Below are 22,136 nucleotides of genomic sequence, written 5' to 3' on the forward strand. Positions count from 1 at the left end.
AAAGGCTTCCCTGTGTCTTGCCATCTCTATTCTACACCTCGCTTTCTGCTTGTGAGAATTGGCAAGAGGGAACAGATAGGATTGTTAGGGCTGTGGGCAAAGCCAGCTTAACCAGACAGCTTAATTCCACTGCAACACACAATGCAAATTTTTGTTGAGTGGCAAAAGACAGGGCATAAGTGGGTCCATCCTAGTGCAATAATAAGATGGATGCTGATGCTGTAAGCGTGCAATAGCTGGCAGGAAACTCTTGGGGCACACAGTTAAAGCTTGTTGTTCCATTGACCGTATTGTAATGATAGTGCTTGTGAAGGTTATGCTAGATAAGTGTTAGAAATGATCCACTAATGGCTAATTAACTCGTGGCAGTTGAAACATTTAGGGCCAAATAAAGGCCCTTTAAAAAGCTTTACATGCCCTGTGGTGAGCTTCAGAGGAGAGTCTCTGTTTAAACTCCATTTGTCTCTCATTTGCTTCCCTCGTTGTCATGATATCATTCACAGATGCTTTCTCTCACCTTCCCAAAAAAAACAGCACTTGTGAAACACTGCATTGAAACCCAAAGGACCATTTCCTGCGATGAATATTGCTCTGATGTAGCCAGCACAGTGGGTCCCCACACTGTTAATCTAACCTAGCTCCCACCCCCTGTAATCTTTGCACTTTATTACGAGGCTGAGCAGGAAGGTGAAACACGTCAGTTCTTGTGCTGATTTACAGTCTCCATATGGCTTTATTCTAATTATTTAAGGATGCATTAAGCTACCAATTCTTTAACAACTTTTTATATCATTCTTGCATATGACAGTAGGTAGAGGTGATCGTCTGGAGCAATTAATCAAACCACAGAAAATGTGTTTCTCCATAACTTGGAACCGTTTCCCTCCAGAGCCAAAGTTGACTTTTAGAGAGGTAGGAACACTTTTCTGTCCCTGAAATTAATGTTGTAGCAGTGGCAGCCTGGTTTCTCTGAACAGCATTCTTTTGTTTTCTGAAATGGGGTAACGTCTAGATCTTCATCAAAAAAATTTTTTTTTTGTCAGCGTTTCCAAAAAGGAGTTGTCGCTGTTCTATAGAGCTGCTGTAGAAACTGGCCTCAGCTTTTCTTTTTTAATATTTATGATGTATAGCTACTGCGTAATCCCTCACTAGACCTAAATGAATACAGTTTAGGCCTAAAACAGATTTAACGAAGGACGTCACTTGCCAGAGCTTTACAGGTGCATCATGAAATCTGATGCTGAAAATCTAAAAAAGAAAGTTTCCTAAATAAGATTTTTAAATGTCATTGTACAATGTAGTATATAACACAACATTTAGGTTTCACTACCACAACAGCCTGAGTACGTAGAATTTCACAATAAATAAACCAAATAAAATCTCTTAATTACCCTCGGTCACACATCCATCTGCGTATGTTTTTAAACCAACAACCAGCGCCGACATCAGGAGTGAAATCAGGTACTAGCATGCTTGTTCTAGCCAGCAGCAGTAGGGGACCACTTGCCTGCTTTCATTGTTCATTCAGCAAACTGTATAATTTCACAAGCCCCTTTAAGTAGTAATATAATCATAAACTCTCTAGAATAGCCCATATTAGACCATAAAGATGACCTCTGTAGAATATCTCTCGCCTCCTTCCTCTGTGCTTTCAAGGCAAAAGCACTGACAAAAAAAAAAAAAAAAAAAAACCTAACTAATTGACAGCGAGGATGGCTTCCTTCTGGTTGTGGTGCATGGCAAGTAACTATGGGGTGATATGATATGCTTGAAAATTTGCAGTGGGATCATTTTATCTGCCTCATTATGCATCTGTCTGAGGCACTCCATGTCCGTGCTTGTTAATTGTTGATAAAGGTCTGTTGGTAAAAAGAGGCAGGGATTATTTAGGCTCCATAAACAGAATAAACACATGCAGTGCACTCTCAGACTTAAGATGCTATACTCAGACGACATCAAAGCATAAATTAGCTAGCGATTACTGGGGAAAAAGCCTTTGAGATCATTTGCACTGCTCCTCTGTAGAGAGTGACCATTACGGACGTGAACCCTCCCCAATAAGCGACTTTGACTCTAATTAAGTTTAATAAAGTTTACCCCGATGTTCCTCATATTCCTCCATTTCTTTTCGTTTCATCTTGATTTGGTAAAAGGTATTAAAAGTAATGAGAGTCTTTTACCCCCTGGACCATAGCTTAGTTGGAGGAGGGACACATTTGTGCGCGCAAACAGAATGTTTTATGCATGACATTTTTTAGGCGACTAAGGCTTTTTCGTCATTAATTATTTGGTAAATCAATTATTGGTTTAAAAAAAAACAACAAAAAAAATACATCTTTACGCTTAGCTCCTGATTATGTGTGCCATCAGATCTTCTCTGCTCCCTTTATAAAATATTAGCCTTGAGAATGCTCTCGGAAATACACTTCATACATCTTATATTTAAATTGGCATTGATGGAAAAAGTCGTGTTTAGCTTTGCAAATGTCAATTTCTTTCCCATGTTTAAGAAAGATTATTTTTTGTAATATTAGGATACCTAGCGGCATCAACAATCCCATTAAACAGTGAATATAGCGGACCTACTTGGTTGTTTCCACCAGTGGTTATTACACAAATCCCTATTCACTTCTCATATCAGTGGCCTATGGCTGGAGAATCCCGCTCTTAAAGACTCATTGCTGCCGCTGCATCGCCCACGGCTAGAGCACATCACCGAGGAACTCCACCAGTCGCCGTTTCTGCTGACTGCAGTGGCTTATCCCCCCAAACTCCCTCCATGAACCAGCAGCCTTCTAGTTTGTGTTTAACCATGGGGGAATGCCCCCCCAATACACCCAAAAACAAGATTCTTTCCCCAGTGATGAAAACGCCAGTGGTGTTTTCGCTTTCTTGTACTATTCCCTTCTCGTCCCGGGCATTTTTATGTGCCAAGCAAGAAACCAAGAAGAGGCTAGCATGTTAAAGCACAATGGCTGCAGATGATTTCGTGTTATGCACCCTTGTGGATGAAGGCAGGCAGTTTGTGCTCTAAGCTGTGTTCATTGGAGCACAGGTAGAGACAAGATCAAATGACATGGAGTGGATAGCTCAGGGCTGAAGTTCGAGCACTGCATGGGAGCGAAAATGTTTTTTAAAACAGGGCCAAAAGAGCGGCGTGAGACACAGGCTTACATTGTAGAGCACATCATTACCAAACATAACACCTGTCTGTTGCCTTTAGTTTCTATTTTGCTTTTATGCCTGCTGAGTGTTATTCTTCCTTAGGTGAAACGGCAAGTTGAGAGGGAATTGAAAATTGTCCAGCTAGCTTCATTTGATTTATCATCAAGATAAAAACAGAAGACCTGGACTACACTGTAGGAGGTACGGCTGCAGAGAACCCTGTCTCCACTGTGATATGTAGGCTATGACAGAAAAACATGGTTTCATTTCAGATAAACTGCAGCTTACCACGGGTAATCTGACATAGGGAAAAGATGTGGAAAGAGAGTTTCAGACGCAGGCAGTTCTAGCGTGATGCAGATTGCGTGGAGACTCACAATGTTGCGAAACAAATTGTTAAAGCTTCTTTCTTTTTGCAAAGGAGAAGATAAGCATTCAGAGAAAACCTACAATGAAAAAAATCAGAAGACAAATGAGTAGTTTTATTCAACAAATAAATCAAAAGCTAATAAATCGGTTAAATCTGTTGCTGAATATTCAAAAGCAAGTCACCAAATTTGTGTTATTGCTCTTGTAATATCCCATTCTCTGTTAATTTCTTTCACAGATGCAACAACTCAGTGTCACCAAATAAAGGTGTGATAGTCTTTCACCTCCAGCATGTTATTTTATCAAACTCAATGGATTCCATTTGAAATCTAATCTCTTCTTCTTCGTGTAAGAAACTAGGCTTATCCTTCAACAAAACTGAATGTTTTGCGTACGAGCTTTGGTTTATCGTCAATACCGTCAGTATCCGAAAACGCATAAAGGAGAAACGTGAGATGGAACCCATACTGCATATTTCAGCTCATTTGTCCCATTAACAGCCTGGACACATAAGGCAGTGCCGGTGTCTCATCGACTTGGGTTCATTTATGGAGAAAAATCTATATGAGAGCGACACATATCTATCTGCTTCCTCGCCCGCTCTAGGGAGAGTCATTTGTGTACTTATTTAAGCTGCGGTCAGCCATTAGACCAGGCCTCTGCTGGACTGTGTGGGCCTTTTTCTTAGCTATGACATTTTACCACGTAATTTTCCTGGCGTGCAGATCCATTATTCCATGGTTGATACAAGGAAATGATCTTTGATTAATTAGGAGTCTAGTTTAGGTTAATTGTCATGGTGCTCATCGTAGTTCACCATAACCACAAATGCCCTTTTACTCCTCAAATGCTTTTGTAATGGAACGTACACGCTGTAGCCACCTCGTGCCTTAAGAAGTAAGCCAGAAGCCTACCTTTGTAATGAGGTTAACCGAGGGAAGAATGCCACTACAGTAGTAGGAGCTTGTTACTAGTGTTTCTCTCTGACTCTGTGGAGCAGAGGGGAGGGAAATTAGGTGTGTGTTTCAGGTGTGGTTGTCTCAGTGGGCTTCTCCCTATCCTCAGTAGACTTCAGTTGGGGTCCTAATAATAACTTGAAAGTGCAAAGTCTAGAGCATGGCTCCACATAATTAGCCTTTAGCAGGAATCAAGCTAATTGCAGAGAGGTAATTGGGCACGCTTTACTGTCTGTTTGTCTGTTATGATGCGCACACACACACACACACACGCCCGTGCACAGATGCACACTGTACTTTCCTACCTTGCCGTTTCATGTTGCTTGTCACTTTGATTTCCAGATAAATTAAAAAGCATTTTAATTAGTTGATTTCTTTACCGTGTCGTCTTTTCTGTGGGGAAGGGAAGCGAGAATGTAGTTAAAACGTGTATGAAAGTTTCGTCAATAATGGCTCCCACTGTGGATCCCCAAGTGTTTTTTTTGTTTTTTTTGGAGATGTAAAAGATACTCATTATGCAGAGATTGCATTGGTAGTGTGTTCGCATGTCTTTTTGTTAAACCATTCATATCTTAAGAACAATAAATATGACGTCGCAGTGTTGTGAAGAAAGGACTGTGATGTGTGTTTCTGCAGAGCTGGCCTGGAAGAGGAGCTGGACATGCTGAGAGTCCAGGCAGCTATGGACCGAGCCACAGTGAAGGAGCTCCATCTGTGTCTTGCTAACGAACACCAAGGTGAACCCTTTTTATCGTCATATGGCGATCTTTGCCAGGCTGATAATTATTTTCCTTTTTAGTTGGTTTGCAAATTCTGGATACTACAGAATTACTCATTCTTGTTCATTGTACTCTATGGTTCTCAAACATGTTGTTTTAGGATCTAAGCTCAGAGAACTCGGCACAAAAAAGCAAACAGCAAAGCCAGTTCCACCTGTAATGGTGGAAAAGTGTGCCACCTTTAAGCTTTCCCGTTTCCTATGGGCCATGCTTATTAGAGAGCAGAATTAATAAGACCATTCCCGGTGGGATTAACAGGACAACTCAATTAAGACTTGATCAGCTCCTGAGAAATTGAGTGGGAGATCAAGTGGTGTCCACCTTGTCTGCATGTATCATTCCCAATGTTAAAGAATACATCACTTTTAATCCAATTTGCAACCTTGTCAGATGCTGACCAGTGCATCCAGTTCCCTTAATTAACTAGTTCAATAACAGATCTGTTCTAGATCACTTTAATTTTCTTCACGACCACTGATGGTGTCTGTTGGAGATGCAGCCATGTGATTTAAGGGATTGCACTAATTAAAATAGTGGACATTCTCCTATCAATAGTCTGGTCAAGAATGCAAGGCAATAATCTTCTAAATCTAATCTTCAAAAGGACATGCTTAGTTTTACCTTGTTTTACATAGATTTTTTTTTCTTATAGTTCAAATAAAACAGTAACTCCTTTATGATTCTGCCAAAGATAAACTTACTCTAAACTTGCCAAATCTATAATTGCTGGATGTGCTGTTTTCTCTAAACAGTTATATTTGCAATTAGAAAGATTTAAAGTCAACATTATCATGAAAAAAAAAAAAAATTCAATGGACGGCCTCAGCATTTGCTCCCGAGGAACCTCTGTGACCCGATCAAAAGGACGAGGGTATGAAACACTCGCACATCAGGATCACGCTAACGAAAGGCAGCAGATGAAAGGAACGGGGTCTTTGTGCTGCATCCTATGAGGAGACACGGGAGGGACGTTAATGTATGCTGCGGTGCCAGAACCTCCTTCAACACTCGGTGACTAGGGAGCCACCATGTCTTCTTATCAAGGTAGTGCTGAGGTGCCAACTCCCATGCCACCGGTGCTGGAGCTGGATAATTGTCTCCCAACCTGGTTATGTACCCAGCGAACACAGCAGCCCTCCTGTCCTATTTGGTGCTCCGTCTGATTGGATGTGACATGTTGGGAAGACAAAAGGGCAGACTAATTCAAAGTAACAAACTTCCCTGGGCAAAGCGTCGATGCAAAGCAAAGGAGCGGCGGCTCTTAACAACAGACCCCTCTCTCTTTCTGCGCGCTTCTGTGGCTTCTTTTTCCGACTCACTCTCCAAAAGATCAACTGACCTGAAAAGTCAAGGTCCTGAATATTTAATGTTTCCAGCCTCATTGTACAAATTATTTTGGCCGTCCTGTCATGAATGTTTAACGAGGGAGAATGAAAGGCAGCAAGTTTAATGTTGTTTTGTGTTGCCATTCGCATATAGGTGATTGGGAAAGGTACTTCTGCCATGGCAGGTAGCTACTCTGTGTCAGACGGTGACACGGGGGCCTGTTAGGCCGCGTATAAATTAATAAATATGTGCACATCAAATCCCTGAGCACTTGGACTCTAGTCTGTATTCTGTTGTTATCATAAAACCTAAATCATATGTTTGCCAAGGCCACTATTGAAGTTCCCAGAATAAAGCGGTATGTATGTTTGTCTGTGGAGATTAGATGTCCTTTGGGGAAACACAGTGGACTACAAAGCAGTGCAGCCTGGGGCTATCCAGTCACAAGGGATTCAAGCACTTCTCTTCGTTTGTTTAAGATCCCTAGAGAGAGGTTGCACGTGGTATTTGCCTGTGTGTGCTTTTTAACGCAGTTTTCCTGTTTAATTGTGGGCTACTAAATAAAGGGCCTTTCTCTTGATCGCAAATTTGGAAGGAAAAAAAAAAGGAAAAAATTGTCAAGATTTTACGAGATCCAAGGCCGTGTAAAAACAGCATTAGCAATTTTGTGTTACTTCTGATTTGATTGACACGAGAAGAAAAAAGAAACTGGACCTCGGGAAGCAAATTAGACCTTACTAATGATAATTGATTTAATGTACCCTTTATATTACTATTCTATTGATTGAGCAGTTGAAATTTGGCACGTGTCACAATAACGAGCTTTGTTCCTCTTTGCAGAATTGCTTCACAAAATGGTTGAGGAGCACCAGGTCAAAAGCAGCACTCCGAAAAAGCCTTCTCTTTCTTCTGGCCGAATGGAACAGTCATTTAAAAAGGTACAGCACTATGCCATCACTAAGTGTTCTTTTTCATTGCCAATAAAAGAAACCCAACAGAGCCATGGCGACGGCACAATGTCTCTCGGAAAATGTGGTTTTGCTCTGTCAAGCGTAATTCGCATTGCGTCCGCGCTCGTTGAGAACTGGTTGTGTCGTCAGTTGTTTTTGTCCAGTTACAAAAACTGTAGGTCGATATAAATGCTACAGGTACACCAGAAAATGTTTTTTTTTTTTTTTTTTTTATGTAAACTTGGTCCTAGAGCTATTAGCGGGTTTTAACATGTTTTACACGCGCTTCTGAAGCCCTGTTTGTATTTTTCCCCCTTTCTGCCTTCATGGCAGTGAATTATTTGGAGTGTGGATAGCCATCTAATTTTGTTTGAAAGCTACCAGGCTTCACCAGAAGGCAGAGTGAGAACCAAATAAAAGGAAAAAATTGCCTGGAGGCACAAACCCAGCAGGCATCCACTGTTCTCTTAAACAGTCTCCACCAAAGATCTAACAAATAGACTAAGTGCTCCTGGTTGCTGTCTAGTTAAAGGTGATCAGGGTAACGGCTTGCCAGTCAGATGTCCACAACCTTGTCTGGCTGGAGAAGAGTGTGTTACACCCCCTCCTCCCCAATCCGCAGAATTTAAACTGTGATTACACACCAGGGAAATTTTAAGTGGAGAGACAAAATACTGCGTGAATGGTATCACATGGGTCAAATCTGCAATTGGTTTATCTCATAGAAATGTAGTGTAGTGATGCATCGTCTTCAGGAGATTTGATGGTAAAAGCTGCAGATGTGTCAGGGACAAAACCTGACTCCTTTTTACCACTGAGGCCACATATCTGATCCTTTCAGATTGAGCAGCTGGAGCGGAGGATGATGTCCCTAGAGGAGCAGACAGAGAGGCTGAGGGGAGAGAAAGAGCAGCTACTTGAGGCCAACGCACACTTGGCTCTCGACTGCCGCAGACTCCAAGCCACCGTGGATCATCTGCGGACCCAGGAAGCTGAGCGCGAGGAAGCAGCCTGCGCCCAGGCCCTGGCCCAGGGGGAGCGACACCGCGTCGAAATCGCGGCTCTGGAAGGCCGGCTGGCGGCGTCTCAGAAGGAGGCGACGAAGCTGCATCATCAGCTGCTGAAGCTCAGGCAGGACCTGGGGATTCTCAGAGCCGCCAGGGACTTTTATAGGAATCGGGCAGCGGCACGTACGCGGGCAAGCGGGATCGCTAACAACATTAGCGGCAAGGTCAAATTCAAAACAACCAGGCGCATGGGTCTGCCGCGCCAGCACAGCCACCGAACGCTCAGCCCCAATCAAGCCATCAGCTGGCAAGGCCGCAGCCCCAGTCCCACTAAGGACGAGTGGGAGGACATGAGCATAGACAGGTAATGATACACATGCACACGCACAGACGCGCTTAATCTCGCCGCCTCTCTCCCCCCTCCCCTCATTATTTTTTTGGTGGTCGGAGGGGTGCGGGTGGGCCGGCGGAATTGCGGGGGGCACGCGGCATCGAGGGGACAGCGTGCATATGCAAAGCGTAAGCAAATGGGTGATTGAATTTCATTGTCTGTCTAGTTGGTATTCAGGAGCCAAAAGAAGAATGTGAGGAAGAATGATAGAGAGAGAAGGAGAGGAGGGGGAAACTACTGTCAGATCCTTTGAAATATCCTGGGACGCCTTGCTTGGAGCTTATTGACTGAAATTTGCATGCAAAATTAGCCACCTCTCTACACAAAGTTGAACCGATGCCAGAAAAGCCCAGGGATAAGGGGGCCGCCAAAGCCTTGATACCTTCCAGTGATGCCATTTTCATGCACTAGTCACGCTACCCCGAAATTGACAGTTTGGCAGTTTGATTTAATTTACTGGTTCTTTGCATATTTACCAACCACCCCCCACCCCCCACCCCCCCGACGGCACTAAGGACCTATCCACCCAAGCATATATAGCTCGGAAGCTTACCCCACCTTGTGTCTAGTTATGTTGGTTATCTCGTGGCATGTCAATTCAGGAATGTGTATGTGCCGTTCTCATTTCCTCTAGCCACCCCTTAACCACCTCCCAACACACACATACACGCATACGCTTCCTCTCCATCCCACGCTTCTCCTCTCTCTCCTCGCTTTAATTTGGTTAGATAAATTTTGAATGACCCTACTCGGATCAGTACCAGATGTCTACAAGCTGTTTAACACCCTCTAAATTAAGAACCATCGACAGTAATTATTTCATGTATGTTTTATGCTAAAAAGCCACTGAGCCAACATCTATTGAGTGATGGTTGGAATGATTTGATTTCAAACACTCGCTGATATTTATTTCCCTTCTCTTTCTCTCCCTGTATGCCTCCCTCCGTCCGCTCACTCTACGCCGAGTCCCGCTAACTCGCCGTCTCCACACCAACTAATTCATCAGACCGTAATCCACCCCAGCTCTATCCGCATGAGGCCGTTTAACGGGGACTGGGTGCAGCTATGCCCTGCTTTCCTAATGCCCCTCCATGTGGCTAATAAGCAGCAGTCTAATAAACGCTTTACCTGAGAGGAGGATCTAAGTGGATTTGTGAAGAAGGTGTCTAAACTGAGATGTTGTCTTATTTAAGGCGCCTGTCAACTCATTTTCTACTGTAAATCCTTCTGCGGCCTCTTATCTAACAGGGGTCCTCTTCACAAATATGTCTGGTGGATGCTCCCTGAAATGCTCGATCTCTTTCTAAGGAGCTTTGGCCTAAATAGTGTCAAATAAAGATGTCAGCCTCGTTAAGGCTACTGACAAGTCTTTGTTTTTTTTCTCCTCTTATTTTTCTCACTGCCTCTGGCTCCCTCTCTCAAGTTGCGTGCTGCTGGAGGCAGCTGACCATTTTTGGCAGATCAGCAGTTTTGCTGGTGAGCAGGGCAGAAAGAGAGCAGGTAGGCACTGGATGGTTATTTCTGAAGGAGAAAGGGAATCGTTTTTCGTATATGCTCTTGATGGCTGCTGGAATCCCTCCTTGAAACCAACGTACATCAAGACTTCCACTGGAATGACGAAACAGCCCTTTATTCACTCAACAGCCTTGACTTGGAGAGAACCGGCCGTTTAATGCGTGGCTGGTAGTTTGTTTGACGTTTTCCTAAATTCATATATTGAAGTGTCCTTGACCACCAACAGCCAGACCCATACTTTGCACGGTGGCTTAGCTTTCATTGATGCGTGATAGTGTGTTTATTTCAGAAAAGTTCATTTGCTACGCGGTGGGAAGCATCTGTCCGTGAGCTCCCTTACGTGTTCATCTGAGTTAAGTTCTGATGACCATAAAGACATATGATTTCTATCCTCCTCAAACCACCCAGTGTCCCTTGTGTACGGAAACACCTGTGTTCGTCATGTTTCAACATTCATTTATTTCCTTAAATTTACTGCTCTCTCTATTACTCCCCACGTGTCCCGGAGTCTTGGACCTGGCCCCCGTAAATGCCAAGACACGTGTCCATATGTACGTGAGCTCCTCAAACATCTCTCAGTGTCGGCTTAGCATTCTTAACTATATTGTTGGTATCTTGTGGATGCAGTTACTCTTGTTGACTGATTTCCCTCCTGTAGACCAGTCGAGGCAGTTTCCTGCTGAGCAGACCTTGTCAGTTTGAGTGTGATTCCCATTTTAAGTATGTTCACATTAATAATGAGATTAATTGAAACGCACCGAAACTGCTAATGCTAGATGAGGTAAGTGGCATTTCTTCCTCAAATGTGTGTAACCTTGGTGTTAGCGATGGCGATAAGTAATCCTCAGCAAGTCCCTGTGCCCCTGCCAGACCAGCTTTAACCCTAACTAGCCGCCAGCCCTGTCATGTTCCGGTTAGATCCTCTCTCTGTGGTCTTTACCTCCGCTGCTTCTCCCAGGCCCCACCTTAATAAACCCGGCAGCGTAAATGTCACTGGCTTCCACCTTCACGTCAAAGGTCACTGTCAATAAACCTGTGTGTGTGCGAGCGTGTGTGCCTCAGGAAGCCCTTACCGTGCGTCCATCAGATACAACTTTGCTTGGCTCCGCTCAGCCGTGCCTCTCACACATGTCTGTCACACACGGAGGGCTAATGAAGGCCACAGCCGCTCTCATACATGTTGATGCATTCACCAACAGCACCAGACACTGCAGCTTTTCACTTAATTTACACCCACATTTACACTTCCAGCTCAGAAATTGGATGGGACATTGATTTTCTGTTGGAAGGAGGGGGGGCGGAATGCACATATTTTTGCTTGATGTCAACTAAATCAACCATAAAAGGTAAATTGGATTTTTGTCCAAGGGTGGTACTTTCAGAACCGTGGTTTTGGGTTCGACTTCTGGCCTCTAACAACTAACTTCACTTTTCCCTGCAGCGACAGTGGTGAGGAATACTCGGACAGTCTCAACAGCGCGCCCTCTGGGACAGCACCTTACAGACTGCATGCTAAGAGAAAGGTTGGTCCACGCTCACCTTTTAATCGTTTTTTTGAGTTTTAAAATAGGTATATACCTTTGCAGCGAGATGGTAATACTGGGGCTATGTACTCCCCTGATGACTGCGAACGTAATGTTGTTCTTGGGTTTGTGTGATTACTCAGCCCTTAATTAATTTGTGTGCCTCCAGTTTCTTTATGCTCATTTTAGCAACATTATTTCATTATTTTAAGACCATTATTAAAAAGGAAACTGGCTGATAATTTGGAATCAGTAATTTCAGGATTCAGTTTCTGTATGAAATGTATAAAATGGCTTGTGCTTGTAATTTTTTCTGACAGGTTACAATGTGATTTTCAGCGCGTTACCTGTAAATGGCTACATATTTACTAATAAGGATCTGTCGAGGTAGTAAGGAAAAAATGAAAGCAGTTTTTAATCATTTGATTTACACCAATCTGGCAAAACATTATGACCACTGACAAGTGATGTAAATAACACTGATTATGGTGATTATGGTTAGTGGGCGGGATATAATAGGCAGTCGGTGACGGTTTGGCCTAAGTTTGACAAGGGCCTGATTGTGATGTCTAGACGACTGGGTCAGAGCGTGTGTGTGGTTTTCCTGGTCTGCAGTGTTCACTATCTGTTGTCCAATGATGGAAAAGCGGTGAACTGGTGACAAGGTCATTCATGGCTCATTGATGCACGAGGGGAGGGAAGACTTCGCCCGCGTGGTCCGGTCTAACAGACACGTTACCGTATTTCAAATTGCTGAAGAAGTTAATGCTGGTTCTGATGGAAAGGAGTCAGAATACACAGATCATCGTGCACCACGAGTCGTGGCGTATGGGGCTGCATTGTTGCAGACCAGTCTCCAGTCCACTGCCGAAAGCACGCAAGCATCAGATCCAGGTCCATGCGCATGACACTTTAATCGTCAGTTAATAGTTTTAAAGTGAGGGCAAATGTGACAAACATTCCCATTTCCCATTCCAAAATGTGAGGATTTGTAGCATTTCTTCACCGTATAGGATGATATACTTCATACGTTCTTGTTGAACTGCTGATCAAATGAAACAAGACATTTGTTTAACTGGCATTTTTAAATACATGACATGTTACAGGCCGGTGCTCCACGAAGCACGAAGATGAACTGATAATAAAAAGCAATCTTTCACAACCCCCGGGGTGTCTCTAACTATTTCTTTGCATGCTTAGGTCAAAGCCTGACTGTACCTCTTGTTACTGGACCGCTCTCTTTACACTTGCATTCGCAAAGGCTTCCCCGTGTGTGGCTGTCGGTGCGCCTCCTTTTTCAGTTTCCTCTCCACGCCATGAAATCAATAGGCCTGGACCCTTGTACTTGTCCACATCAAACCACCTCACAGCAGGACATGGCAGCTCCAACCCCCAGAGAGAGAAGTCCGTCAAGAAGAGAGGGAAGACGGGGACCTTTAAAGATGTTGTATCTTTCTCCTCTCTTTCCTTTCGCAGGAGGAGATGAGCGGGGTGGAAAGTGGAAAAGAAGTGGAGGTTGTGGTTGTGAATGCGACCGGGGAGCTGTCAGCACCCTTATCTAAGATCCCCCCCATTCACTCTCCCCTCTCCGGATGCGCCAAATGTGGCCATCAGCTCCTGCCTGGCTCATTGCTATGACAGCCCAAGCCCCTATGTCACAAACCAAAGGGTTCATCTCCTCTCTCCTCTCTGCATGCGTGATCAAACCTGGCACTGATCAAATCCTGCCTGACCCTCATACAAAGGATGTAGGCAGAGAGGAAGGAGGTGTGGGATGGGGGTGGGGGGTGGTGGGGTGGTGGAGGGCTTCTTTGATGTCACTACAAACGATGGTGCAATTGGGAGGTGTCACATACACACATGCGTGCACACTCCCATGCAAATGACTGTACACTTACGCACTCGCACGCGTGCACACACCTGTCATACTGTAGGAGTGAATCAGGGCTTCCAGACAGTGATTGAACAAAGGCAGTATTTGCAAGCATCTGTCAGGAGTAATATCCTCGGCTGAGAGGTGTTCAAGTTGGAGTCGGTTGAACACGCTCAGGTGAATTATTAAAGCGCGTGGTGATTTGTCTTGTCGCGTTAAACTGAGCACACCGTGCGATCGCGGTGTCATTACGAGCCGCGTCTCAGGGAGCACAGCATGTCGACTGTTGTGTTGCATTAAACGGCCGCGTTTCATCGGCGCCCCTGACTTTTCTGTTCTTTCAGTCCTACAGGTGCTCACCGATCTCAAACACGGAAGCGGCAAAATCTAACAGAAGACAACCTGATGTTCTGGCCCAAGGTAGCACAAGTTTTCCTTTTTCCGCAGCGTTGCAAAACTACAAAAACCTAATCAACTATTAACCGAAGCAGAGACATCTCTCTGCGTATTTACGTGCTGTCGATCGGAAACAAGTACTCGAGAAGTTAACAAGCTTTGTATGCCTTCACGGCTTTACACTCCTGAATTGGTTATAAATGGAAAATGTTAATCATTCGAGCTGTTAAAAATATCACAGTTTGCACTTGTGCATCCACAAAGACACTTTTGCATACGGCTGTTAACTCCCAGCAGTAGCTTCTAAAAAGGGATTTTCTGGGTTTTCTGCGCACTTGTCAACTCTGAGGCAGCTGCGTGTACTTCCTCCTGTTAGACGATAAACAGCGTGAGCCCTGGGAACGAGGGACAAGAGGAGAGAAAAGGAGGCGGAAGAGGAAGAGGATGCTGATGAAGGCCCAGCGCTGCTCCTCCTCCTCCTCGTCTCTGCAGCAGCAGCGCGTTGAGTCTCTACAGCGTCACGTCGACATACTGCGAAGTGCCAGGAAAGATGCTGTGATTTCAGCAAGAGATCTGCGAAAGGCCAACGAGATGATCACTGCACAGCTCAACTCCCTCTCGGAGAAGCTCTGCAGCAGCAAGCAGCTCACTCAGGTAACTTGGGGGAAAGCGGGGAGTCGGGTAAAGGGGAAAGCCGGCTGTAAGCGTTGGGAAGTTTCTTATTTTTCCCCGTCTTTGTCTTTCTTCCCGTGATCCTTTTGTATTTTCTGGGGGCTGTGTGTGCAGCAGCAGCATGCCCTTATCATGCTTAATAAGTGTGGCTGACAAGCCTACCCTTGTCTGCGGAGGTCAGAAGAGAGGAGGAGAATCTCTTACTCTCTTTCTGTGCGGTTGTCTCCTCCTGCTGAATGTTTCAGTGGGCTGGTTCTGCACAACAATCCATGTCACCGGCAGTTTCCTTTCACCAGATATGTGCGCTCGTGTGCACGGGCGATCGCAAGGTGACTGTTTTTTTTATGGAGTCCAGACACACCCATTTAGTAATTTAGCAGTCGCCTCCAGGAAGGAAACTCTGAGACTTGACATAGAATATAAATAAAAGACCAAGCACTTTGGCCCTTAAACCGTATCTTTCCTGTCAGGGCCTCCTTCTATATGTCAACATACAGTATGCGCACACAAATACACCCTAGCACACAAATGGCCGACACAATTGTTAATCTGACAGGCAGAGTAATTCCTTATGAATTCAGACATGGCGGCAAAGGCCCTCTAGATTTCTGATTAGGTGTTTGTGCCCGTATGTCTGTATATGTACGTTGTGAAACAGTACAGATACAGTATAGTGGAATTGTACTCTGGGGTCAGAGCACAGCTCTCGTAGCGATGCTACCGAGGCAGTGGCCCTTGTGCACCCACCAGGGCATCTGATTGCTGAAGCCCGCGGAGACCTTAACACCCAGCCACAGTAGTAAAGGCACATGTGTACACACACACACACACACACACACACACATACAGTGTGAATGAGTGGACAGGGAGGGAATTGTTGTCTTCCTGTTTGTTTCCTCTCTCCTCTTGCAGTATTAATGCCGCTCCACCAGAGAAAGTTGGAGCCGACTGACTGGCCAAAGCTGAGGCTTGTTGCCCTCTCTGGAAAGGGCAAGAGGTGATGGACTTTGGGCTTGTTCCAGCCGGTCCTGGCCAGCTCTCTCACTAAAACTCTCTGCTTGTAATTGGCTTAGGACAGACTCCACAGGGGCCATCATGTGAGAAGTAGCATGGCAGTTTCACAGAAACTTGTTTGTGTTGCTCTGTCTCCTGATCCTTCGGCCATTCTGTCCTTCCTCGTTTCTCCCTTCCTTGCCTCCTTCCATCATTAAGTTATATTTTCACATTTCCTATATTTTTCTTGCTTTTCCTTTTCTAGTTTTATAGTACAGGTATGGGTTAGATTTCTAATATGTTAATACCTGCAATTAATAGCTGGCCTTCAAAGAATATTTTTCGCTCTATACAAGATATTTTTATTGGTATTATTGCATTACAGGTCTCCCTCAGCTATTTGTATCATTAGAAACAGATTTCTGCTTATGAATCTGCAGATTGTACCAAAACCTTTCTGGCTTCTGTTTACGTAGTGTCCACCAGTCGTGTTAGAGCAGGCTTTGGCTTCATGCAGGTAAACAGTCCGTGTTTAGAGAAAAAGAGCGTCCTGTCATACCCTGTCAACGAGTAAGATTACACATCGTGTTGTTGTCAAGCAAATACCTTACACAGAGACTGTTGAGATCTGGCTTCTTGTGAAACAGTTGTATGATAGACGTTGTCTCTCAATTCCACTTGCATTCTTGTGTCTCAGGTTGCTGGTCCTACTGTAAACAGTGACTGCCCACATATCCTTTGGCTACACCGGCGGCCTTGAAACACTTCACCCTTGCCCCCAAGGGCCAATTTATCAGACAATAGCCAGCGGGCTACTATTTTTTTTTAACAAAGTTCAATATGGCAAGAGGTATGAGAAGTCGATTAGACGTGTTGGAAACAAATGAACCATTTAGCAATATCCAAGCTGCGTATTTTGAAGCCAAATAAACCCAAAATATTGGTCCTGATGCCGTCTGTCATGGATTTGTAGATTCTTTTCTACTACTTATTTCTCTAAAACCTCAATGTACAATATGATCATCTTACTGTTTCCGTTTATTGCTTTATCTGGTTCGTTTTTATTGATGTTGCCAGATTCCCAATTTGTATCAATAAGAATTACCCTTTGAGTTCAATGTTATTGAAGATGGACGATCACAAAAACTCCAGAAAACAGGAACTAATTATATTATCCCTTATGATGGAGAAGAAAAAAAACGTATTGCGGATAAAGGAAGCTCCTTTTTTCCACCAGGTGTAATGTTTGGTGAAATGTGCTCCTCATGCATATCATCCAAACATGGGATTATTTGCTGCTTAGATCTCTTACATTACCATGTCATTCATTTCACATTCGCTTCACTTTGTGTTGCACCATGACACTGCCTCCCATATTCGCCAGCTTTATCTCTTTAAGTGTGGAGTGTCCTGCCCTCCCCTAACATGTTTAGGGACTGGGATTATTACCGGATTACAGGGGCACGAAGAAGAAAACTCCAGGCATTATTTAAATTAATAATTAATAATAGTTCCACAGCAAATCACATGAAAGGTCTCTGGGCAGTAGAATAAACACAATGTCAGTGAGAAATTCCTACAACAAGACATTAAAGTATTGTTCTACTCATTTGTCTTTGCTAAGTTTGGCTATTGTGAGTATAAAGGGATGAGCATCTGTATATATGTTTGGGTGTGTGTGTGTGTGTGTGTGTTTCAGCAGCCTGCTTGTCCTTATTTGTCCTCCTAACGATTAATTGGGACGGGATAAGCGAGACCACTACTGAGAGTAAAGAGAGAGAGTGGTGTCCTTTCTCCTGGCCTAATGGAACTACCAGTATATCAGTCCATGTCAGTGTCATCTCTCACCCGGGCTGAAAATGGCCCGTGAAATCAAAGCCTGTCTTACAGGAAGTGTCATCAATGCCTCTCTTAATTCGTGCACCACTGCAGCCACTGCCCCCCCCCCCCCCCCCCCCCTCCCCACGGACATGGCACGTGTGTCTTCGACAGAGTAGAGGAAACCTAAAACAAGAGGGATTCTATTAAAAGGTGTCAGCCAGCAACCAGATATCAATAACCTCCATGTATGCGGAGCAGCGAGCAAACCCCCGGGAATCTGTGGTTTCACTTGGGTGTGTGTGCACGGCTCTGTGTGTGTTCCATCATTCACCCTATGTGTGCAGCATATATCTTCATGTATCATGTCTCCTGTTTGCGCCATTGAGCATCCTTGATGTTTGATATGATACCAGATAAGCTAATTGTGGCAACATTAACCCAAACGTACAGCAGTGTGATGTGTCTGGTCCAAGTTTTTTTTTTTTTTTTCTTTTTAATTTCCACATGTCTCTTTAGAGTCTGGTTCCATGTGTTCAACTCAGACACTTATGTTCAGAATCACTGATACACTGCACATTGGACATGATCAGTTAGTGGAATTATGATTCACCGATCTAAACCCGACCACTCTCCAAATGCTGAACTCACTCTGTCCCAGAGGGCTCTCTGATTCTGCAGGATGTCAATCACTCTGGAGAAATTTAGCAACAGCATCATCTGTCTCCTAACTAGGAGTTAAAGGCGTTTTATCACCGACGACATTTAAAAGCAGAGCCTGCTCCTCTCCTTTGCATAAAATGTCCATTTTAGACATTGTTTACCGAGCATATGTATTTGTCAAAAACTAGTAAAAGTTTTGTAAGTCAGAAGAACTGTTATTTCTCTTAGCAGTAATAAGTTTTGACATGTGCTCAGTTTTGGTTGGACTCAAACTCCGTGTACAAGTCCATGTACCAGTAGATCATATCTGCCTTTTACTTTTTTAACTCTAACCACCTTATAACTCAGGTATGAAATATATATATATATTAACAGTAAAATATACATTATTAACAGCAGACAGAACTTTTGTTTTTCAGTTGTGGTATCATCACCGGTAGCCTACCTCACCTATCCTGTCCGTTGGTCAATCTGCAGAAGCTGACCTCTGACCTGGCCGGTGTGGAGCAGCAGAAAAAGGTTTTGGAGATGGAGCTGGAGCAGTGGAGGCAGATAAAGTTCCCAGCGCAAACTGCACCACCACCACCACCACCACCACCACCAGCACCAGTAAATCCAGAGTGCTCCTGCCAGGCCCTCGAGGCTGAAGTCAAACAACTACAAGCGAAAGTTAAGGTTAGCCGTTAAAGAGTTAATGAATCGCCTTCATGCTTTGTCTTACTGTGCATGCCTTATGAGATAAATCTCTTAATAGGATGATGGTATTAAAGGCCGTGTTCATTTCCAATTTTGTGCACTGTGAAGCCTGAGTGGATAATCCATGAATAACAAGGCATTTTGTAGAGATTTAATGTAGCAACACTACACTCAGTTGTGTATGTACAGTTATACGGAAGGGAGGTTTTACGGAGGGGAAAAAAGTGTCATTTTCTTTTTGATTCTCATCTATTACTATGTTGTACACCACAGCCGAGCACCACTGGATTATACACGCATTTATGTTTTTAGTTTAAGAAAAATCCCTGTTATTTCTTTAATCAAAGATCAATATTCCTAAGTCACTTAAACATGTCTCTGGTTTGAGCAGCCTGGAGTCCTTGAGGACTTAAGAAACTCTAAGAGAATCTGTCAAGGTTTTACTTTCAAATCATGCATGGCGAAAGAAGAAGAAAAAAAAAAAAAAAAGATTCCCGAGCCTTTCAATTTACACTTAACATCACCTGAAATTGCATGTGATTTCAACATGAATTAGTGTTTCTTATCATTTGATCTTATTTCGGAGGACCTGTCAGAGAGATGAGAAATGAGGAATAACAGTAGAGACGTGCCCTACATCATAGGGAATGAGGTGTGAGTGGTACCGCCGTATTATCACCCTCTCAGCAGCCAGCTCATCAGTGTCACCGAGCAGATTGCTGCTGTCGTTGCACACAGCAGAAGAAGTCATGTCAGGTGACAGCGAAAAAAAGGGGGAGGCGAGGGATCTGCTGTGGGGGGGGGGGTGCACGCACTGAGTGAGCGCGTTGTCAAGAGCTTCTGCTGGTGCGGTTCCCACAAGAGACTGGGGTCCTTTAAACCAAAGTGAACATGCACATTCAAATATCCATCATTTTTATGATCAGAAGCCAACCTGTCAACAGGAGTTTTACGTCTCTGTTACTCATACAAAAAAGGGCATCGCACACAAGTGTTGTAGTTTATGGAAATCTCACCAGTATTTACACAAAATAAACAGAATATATATATATATATATGTGTGTGTAGAGAGAGAGAAGAGCAATATTAATTAGAAATTAAGGGTTTCTTTAAGTGTAAAATCTGTTAGTAACCATATTAGCCACTAATTTGCTGTTCACAATTAAAATATATGTAATACTATAAGTCTAAATACAGATATTTTTACTAATTACCGCTCTTATCTCATCCACTTTGAAAATCCAGTTTTCCTCTTAACCTCTTTTAGCACCTTCCGCCCTCCCACTGTACAACTATAATGAGGAGGCACGCTGTGTTTGACCTGTCATCAGCTGTGTCATGAAACCCTTCCCCACCCCCATATCGCACGCCCTCAAACACATTAACCAACACATATACCGTGTGCCCTCCTCTCCCCCCGCCCAGAGTGCAAGTGCAGAGGTCACAAGACAGGTGGCGGCGAACAAAGCTCTGCGAGGCCAGCTCCAGGAGAAGGAGGACAAGCTCTGCCAGCTGCAGGACAAGTCAGTTCCACACCTTTGTCTTCATTAACGCCACCTCTCCGTCTTTTTGTGTTTCCGTCCTGGCCCTGCTCTGCAGCACAGCTCCTGTTTTGCCTTTTCTCTCTCATTACTCACCCCTCTCTCTGCGGCTCTGCATGTCTGCACGCTCTCTGCAGCTCTCATCTGCAGTGTTTGATTCCACCGTGTGGCAGCACTCCGTCTGCTGCACTGCACTTATGCACGCCTCTCCGTGACTCATTTGTGAGATTGTGCGCCGTCTCATGAGCGAGCGAACGAAAAAAAACAACTGAAGGAATTGGTGTGTGTGTGTGTGTGTGTGTGTGTGTGCGCGTATGTGTGTGCGTGTGGGTGTCTTTTGTGTCATGTAGTGGGGTGGTGCTTACGTGGGCAGCTGATGTGGAGTGCTGATCAAAGCAGCGTATTGATTGTCTGTGGTGCCGCAGGAGGGACCGTTTTGGCCCATGACACTAAAACCCACACAGCATCATTCTGGCCTGTGGGCCACAAGTCCTAATGAGTTACATGGTTCACCTGCTGTAGCGCTCGCTGCATCGCATAGTCATAATATATGGTTATAAACAGTTAACTCTGGGAAACTGTCGAGGTTTGAACCGCGTAAGGCGCACATCGCCAGTCGGCATTAGGATCTCGTTTTTGAACCGAGAGAACGAGAGGAAGGTAAAAAGAACAACTTTCTCTTTGTCTCGTACGCTGTGTCCTCCGCCTGCCATTTGCAACAATGCGTCCAGGGCGTGCGTACAATCACAGCAGATATGTGTTTGCGTGTGACCAAAGCAGAGAGGATCACAGACGGACAGAGTGAGCATCCCTCAGCTGTGTTCCTGCGACGGCCTCAGCACTCTCTCCTTGTCGCACACTCACTCGCTCACACACACACACACACACACACACACACACACACACACACACGCGTAACTCGCCCGTCTCTGCTACCGCTCCATTTGCCTCCATAGAGGGACCCCTTCTCAGAATGAAAGACATGTCTAGACATCTCTGAAATATACATCTCAGCACACACACAGGGAGCAAGGCTGCTTCGCCTTAAAGAAGAGAACGGGGGGAGAAAAAAAAAAAGAAATGAATTTCAAAGTACACCGGCATGTCCTCAGTCAATATCCGGCACTATGGCACTGCCTTATTTATGAAGCTGCTTCTTTCATCTTTAGCCCTGTTGTCTATCAGCCACATGAAACGTCCACCCGCACTTCTTTCTTAACAACGTACACAGAACCGCGCGCTCGCACTTACGCACACAGACCACTGACTGCTATCATTACAATACACGCATGTTTGATGAACAATATTGCCAACAAGCACAGAACAAAGGGAACAAACGTGCGAGTGATCGGGATATAGTTGGAGGCTCGCTTTCTCTCCTTCCACTAACACTCATAAATAGAGATCACACGCTCTGGCAGAAACTCCATATATCCTTCATTCTTTTTTATCCTCTATTCTTTTTGGGGTGTAGAAGAAGAGAACATCTAAAATAAATGTTGT

At 44.3% G+C, this 22,136-nt stretch overlaps 1 protein-coding gene across 1 annotated transcript in view; it reads left to right on the top strand.

The window, feature by feature from the left end:
- cntln (centlein, centrosomal protein) overlaps positions 1-22,136 on the top strand; it is a 77,013-nt gene that overhangs the window by 34,145 nt on the left and 20,732 nt on the right. Inside the window, exons 14-21 of the mRNA XM_047575392.1 lie at positions 5,127-5,227; positions 7,436-7,533; positions 8,387-8,916; positions 11,900-11,981; positions 14,199-14,274; positions 14,627-14,904; positions 18,874-19,071; positions 20,518-20,615. Of these exons, the coding sequence (XP_047431348.1) occupies positions 5,127-5,227; positions 7,436-7,533; positions 8,387-8,916; positions 11,900-11,981; positions 14,199-14,274; positions 14,627-14,904; positions 18,874-19,071; positions 20,518-20,615 (1,461 nt within the window). The remainder of the gene's footprint in view (positions 1-5,126; positions 5,228-7,435; positions 7,534-8,386; positions 8,917-11,899; positions 11,982-14,198; positions 14,275-14,626; positions 14,905-18,873; positions 19,072-20,517; positions 20,616-22,136) is intronic.

Source organism: Mugil cephalus, chromosome 2 (genome assembly GCF_022458985.1).
Source record: "Mugil cephalus isolate CIBA_MC_2020 chromosome 2, CIBA_Mcephalus_1.1, whole genome shotgun sequence".
NCBI lineage: Eukaryota > Metazoa > Chordata > Actinopteri > Mugiliformes > Mugilidae > Mugil > Mugil cephalus.